The sequence below is a fragment of the Atta cephalotes genome, assembly GCF_000143395.1.
Source record: "Atta cephalotes unplaced genomic scaffold scaffold00001, whole genome shotgun sequence".
NCBI classification, from domain to species: domain Eukaryota; kingdom Metazoa; phylum Arthropoda; class Insecta; order Hymenoptera; family Formicidae; genus Atta; species Atta cephalotes.
The window spans coordinates 4,956,987-4,963,193 of NW_012130065.1; the positions used below are offsets into that span (position 1 = coordinate 4,956,987).

Sequence of the window (6,207 nt, forward strand, 5' to 3'; positions counted from 1 at the left end):
TCTCTCTCTCTCTCTCTCTCTCTCTCTTTCTCTTAACTTGGTAAGTCTACATATTTGTTTCAAACTAAAAATAATGTCGTTATTGAGAATATTTTACCTTTCCAGATCCGCATTTGGCGCCGTCCGGTGTGAGACCAGGGTCCACCTGGGTCAATCCAAGATCGACGATGGCCGAACGACACGGAATTATTTTTCCACCGTTATTGATGAACGAATGGCTTAAAGTTGCGACTGATTCCATACCAAATTCTAGTCGTTCGTTCAAGTGTTTGCAGTGCAACATACCGCAGAAGAGATTTCTACAATACATCAATCATGTTGACGTCAAAATTTAACGCAGATCTTTTTCGTGTACTGTATATTATATACTGCATAGTCAACTTACTCATTGTTACATCTGATGAAACTTGACTCGATGCGATTGTAACCGCAGTTACCATTTTTCGTACCCTTGTTGTTCATCTCGTAACATTGCGAATCAGAGGACGTACCAGTTGGGCCCCACAACAGTTTGCACTGATCATCGTGAGTTCTGCACATACCACCATAGCAGAAAGCCTTGCCACTGTTGCAGGTCTCACCGTTTATTTTAAACACATCCGCTGGACAATACTCGCTCTGACCGGTGCAGTATTCCGGCAAATCGCACTCGTGCTCAACAGTTCGGCACTCCGTGCCTGCAGTCTTCGGCCTACAAGTCTTCAAATCGCAACACTCGCCGGTAGCACAGCTCGCGTTACTGTGCAGCATACAGGTGGTCACGTTGCAGCAAGGATTGTCGCAGTGTTCCTTCAAACCGCAATCACATTGCTCGCCTGGCTCAACGAATCCATTACCGCATATAGGACTATCAAAAAGTTTCTGCGGCTTGTTTCTCAAGCAGTAATCCATCCCGTGTTCGAAGGCTAAAGCTAGATGTTCCAGCGAACATGTGGACCAATGCGTTGGTCCGGATGAGCCACTGGATGACGCCATTATACATCTACAAGAGAGATACATTAGTAATATATAATTGAAGCGGGATTAGACATAACAATTCAATATGTTATACTTAAGGCTTGCGATTTCGTGGAGTAATTTTGGAGTAATTTTCATTTTTGGATACCGCAAAATAAAATTAAGTTCTTTCATAATTCATTGAATTTGGAGTATTAAGAAGCAAATACGACGTACTTCTCTTCAGGACAGCCGCAATCTGGTCCGTCGTGTTCCATACCAAAATTGTGACCCATTTCGTGGGCGACAGTGGCCGCGACCAAACCAACGACATTCGAGTGATCCATGGAGACACCGCCGGAGAATTCGAAGGTGCATATCGGTCCTTTAAGAGCTTTGCCAACTACACCGCCCTCGAAGGTAATTCGCCTGTGCCGAGAAATAAATTCAATCATTATGTGTACTGCTAGACGAAACAAATAATACAGATACATCTGTACACTCACGTCAACAGTTGAGCGTTATCATTGGGAATATCCTGAAGCAGCTTTTCCCTGCGATAGCGTAGGAAATTCGACAGTGTGGTGTCGCCGTTCGGCGAGAGTGCTATCTCGTCTGACTCGGACCACACTTGCACACCGATTAAAGCAATGAATATGTTCAACGGCATGTATAGCTGTAAACACACCGAGATATACTGTCTCGTATTTTACATATAGAGATTTCGCGGTACTGTGATACGCGGTAAGGTCGAGTCAGTGCTAATTAATCTCTCTGTTTCGCTATGTCAGAGAGAACGCAGTATACACAGAATGGTTTGTTTTCGTATGCGGAGATATCCAAACTGATAATAAAATCCATCATCGTTAATATTGTAAATTAAAAGTAAAAGTAGAAGAAACTTCGAAAAAATTTCGAGAAAACTAGAATTCAACTTTCAAGTAACTTTCAAGTGAAATAGTGAATTTAATTTGAAATTTAATTATCGAAAAATTTTACTTAGAAAAGTTTTATATATATATATCGCGGAAGAAGTACTATTTTAACTTCGTAGCAAAAATATGTCGATTGTAAAGGTACTTTCGGGGATACAATGGAATATAATTACGTTTAAGTAAATAAGGTTTAAATAAAATACATGTACAAGTGGATTGTACATAATTATTACTTTAATAAGACTTATTAAAATTCTCGCACTCGAAAATATACTTTTTTTTGAAGAAAAGACGATTCGCACATTCGTGTGAACATAATTATGCATATAACAGTCAACCAAGTCATACCCTAGATAAAGTAAAATTCATGGAACTACTAAAACAGTTAAAAATACATTTTAGAGATATATATTTTAGGAGAAGAAAACCATAAATGTTCAAAACGATTAATTGGATAATGGAATTGTAGAATTAACGCTGTGCGCTTCAGATCGTTCTCATTCGACTTGAGGTCGAAAGGACTTATATGTCCAATTAAATTACAACGGCGACGTTACTTACAGCGTTGATAATGTTAGCGATGTCCTTACAGTGCTGATATACTTTATCCAGGTTCTCGTCGAGTGCGGTATATTCCTTCTTGTCGATTACAAGTACCAACTCCACATAACGTGACTGTCTGTTCGCGTTATAAGGTCCACGAATAATTTCAGCCGCTCTTTTGTGCTACAAAAGAGAACATAACGTAATAGTAATTACAAAATTTATTAATTTTAATAGCTCAATAAAATTAACAAAAATAAAAAGTTAAAATAAAATGGCCATAATAACAGATAATCGTTAATTCGCGTTTCTTGAAAAACTTTCGACACTAAATAATCTGTTAATTGTTGAAAACTCTGTACTAAAATTTTCATTAAACTCAAGACGATTTCCAAGTTGCGAACTATTTACAGTTTCCCCAACAAGAAGGAAAGAACGGAAGAAGGATACACACGCAAGACATCGAGAGTACCAAGATCCCTGCAACTACGTTCTTTGAAGTCGTATAATTTACCGGGGAAGCGGTTTGCGCGAATTCCTTTTTCTCTTTTCCTTTTTTTTTTAATGTTGCTCTATGTACATACCCTAGAGAACCTTTTAATCTCGCGATGATCAGGGAGAACGTGCAACGGCGTACCTTCGTAACCTGCAACCAAGGAAAAACGTCAAACAGACATACGATCGTTGGCAGTAGGATCTTCGATAGGATCGAGGAGAGGACAAAGAGTCTCCGAGGCAGGTACGGCCGGGACTTTGCTCTCACATTCGTAAGACCGTTAAGGAGAGACCAGTCTTCTCGAAGCGAGTCTCTGAGTCCGTGTGGGGCACTGCCACCGAGAAGGACGAAAAACTGAGCTCGTTCCTCCGTGCTAAAAGTTGTATTTCTAAGAGTCAAAGCTCGTGAATACTTTGAAAAAAATTCGCGGAAATCGTCTCGGTGACAGAAATTTCCGCGACGATGGATACGATCTTGGAAACGAATGAATTGCAAATGTAGTTATGAGTCATCATGTATTAATCATGAAAATTCTAAGATTTCAATTACAAATTCCAATCCAATTACAAATTGTGTTAATATCGTAAAAACCAGAAGCATATCATGAATCGAAATAATAATCATCTGAATTGTTCGTAACATTATAAATATCCACTCCTTTTAAAGGTGCGGATGTAATATTAATGCTCGTTTCTGCCAACGTAGATTAAGACTTTAGTCTTGGTTAAGATTAGAACTAGAACAAGATGAAGAATATATATAAGAATATATAAGTTAAAATTAAAGTTAATCTACATTTGTAGAAACGAGATTGAAGGACTCACTGTACAGTGGGCTAACACAACGTAGTCAAAAATGTGATAAAAATGAATGAATATAACAGTCCCTTACTTGTCCCAAAGATTGAACTAACCCACTGTTGTCACTGCTATATTTATGCAGTGATTCGTATTTTTTTTGCTCAGCAATGTAACTATCTGATACAGAGAGATTTTACTCTTCTTAATATAATATGCATATGCTTAATATAATGTGCACTAATAACATTAACCATTTTTTCGATGCAATTTTATCCTCTTCTGCTTTACATTATTCAAGCACGTAATTCTTACAAAAAAGATCCAGCAGGGATGATTTAATCATGCGATGCTTACCACACGTATTGTTGGTAGTGAGATCGCTATGCTTGTAAAGGTAATGCGTGGAATCCAAGTTCTCATCTTCTGGATGAATGTAATGAAGATTTTCACCATCGAAGATGACACCGCGCAATCCTCTACAAGTGGATAACGCCACCCACGAACTAGGAACATCTCGAACGCTACCTTGGTAATGACAGAGTTCCTGCAAGATTCACATAATTCACGAATGTTAGTATAAGATATTAGTATAAGATAAATGGCAGTAAAAGAAGAATTCTTTTTGATAGTCTTCGCGATTGTTAATTTCATTTGATATAAGTACATTCCAATTGTTTGTAAAGTATATCTTATCGCTATGAATATATAATTTATTGCATTAACAACCTATGTGAAGACTCACATAGATATTTTACTTGAAGTGAATTTATTTTTGGAGCCGAAAATAAATAATACTATTAATTTAGTTTAGTTTAAAAAATTCTCTTTTACTTCTTCTCAAACATTCTAAAAATTTTCTAAAAATTTGTTGCATGTTCACGAAATTTGCTTTATCGCGTGATTCGCTTTTCTGCTTTACATATACGTGCATTTCAAATTTTCTCTCAATTCAATAACAACTCAAAGTATACAAAATTACGGAAAAGCGTTCTCACAAAAATAGGTGTGCAATTTTTTACGAATAAAGGAATACTTCTAATTGGATTTAAGCTTTAGCTTTCTCTCTCTTGATTCTTTGCATTCCTAAATCGATAGCGCTTTACTATAAGTTTTTGCAATTTTCAAATATTTGAAAAAGTATGTAATTATAAACAATAAACGATATTGGAATCTCCATAAATACTTCAAAATAATCTAAATACGTTATTATATGTTGAATTGATTGATTAAATTAAATTTGCTATTAAATATTTGATTCTTGTTTGTGAAAAACAATTTTGAAGTTTTGAACGCAAAAGGATTATACTTGGAAATTTGATTTGGTCTCAAATCAAATTTTATTTTTGTAATATGATTAAATGAAAATCGATCGAGAAATCAAATAACAAAGGAATGGAAAACGCTATATTCGATTAAAATGAATCTTTGTGACTAATAATATCCTTGTGAATTTATAAAATTTCCAGTTTAAACAAACTATGCGCCGATTGTTTGTTTGTCTTGAAATAGTTTTAGAAGTTGAAGTATAATAATAATCACATATTATGAATTAACAAGCAATTTAATATTATTGATGATAACAAGCATTTTTAAAACTTTGTAAATAATTTATTGCAAAAAATATTGCCTCACCCAATCAAAAAATGCTCAATAATATTAAACAAAGAGGATTGTTAAGGCTGATCTCGGTGCCTAATAATGTTTTTGTATAAATTTTATTATTTTTAATTCTGTCACTTTATTCGATTTGTGACGGTTATGAATTATACGGCATAATACATCGAGAAATTGAGATGCTTATGCGCTCTGATTGCAGAGCGCTTACAATTCGCGGACTTATCTTGACTTCTCAGATGCATCGGAACCGTACATCGGCTCAGTACAAATATAGTTGTCCCAGATTCTGAGTGTGCACACGCTGCTGGCGAACCTCGGCGATTTTTCACGTTCCTTTTTCCGCCACGAAGAAAACGAGGGAGGAGACCCGTTACCTCGGAGAGCAAGCACGTTACTCTCCCAAAAGGAATTGCTCTAACAAAGAAGCACGATCTTGCAGGCGGGGAGTATCGGGATCGTCTTTGAAACGAGACGCTTTCTCCGTTACGAGAGCCATCGATCGTGGTCCATTATCCGATTGCCGCATAGGAAGGTGTATACAGCAACGTGACGGGCGGGATTGAATTAATGAGAAAACGTGTCGGTATCGTTAAATCGCCGTATCGATTATTTAATGCAACCGCGACTTTTATTTATTGTCGATAACGCAGTAGCTCGCCCTGTGTCTCATTGGTTTTATGCCAATGCCATCCTTTAAAAATGCCGCAACAAAGCTTCTTAGTGCAGAGTGCAGATGTTTAATCTCGATGTGATTTGAAACCGATTTTTCCACAGCACAATGTATTTTTATTATTATTATTGTGCGCGCGTGTGAGTATGTGTGTGTGTGTGTGTGTGTGTGTGTGTGTGTGTGTGTGTGTGTGTGTGTGTGTGTGTGTGT

General features: G+C 36.8%; 1 protein-coding gene across 1 annotated transcript in view; it reads right to left on the reverse strand.

Annotated features, from left to right (window-relative positions):
* The window catches only part of LOC105625628, a 103,466-nt gene that overhangs the window by 8,011 nt on the left and 89,248 nt on the right, over window positions 1–6,207 (reverse strand). Inside the window, exons 4-10 of the mRNA XM_012206954.1 lie at window positions 4,065–4,254; window positions 2,999–3,060; window positions 2,433–2,597; window positions 1,443–1,612; window positions 1,174–1,365; window positions 386–982; window positions 98–299 (exon numbers count right to left, since the gene is read on the reverse strand). Coding sequence (XP_012062344.1) covers window positions 98–299; window positions 386–982; window positions 1,174–1,365; window positions 1,443–1,612; window positions 2,433–2,597; window positions 2,999–3,060; window positions 4,065–4,254 — 1,578 coding nt within the window. The remainder of the gene's footprint in view (window positions 1–97; window positions 300–385; window positions 983–1,173; window positions 1,366–1,442; window positions 1,613–2,432; window positions 2,598–2,998; window positions 3,061–4,064; window positions 4,255–6,207) is intronic.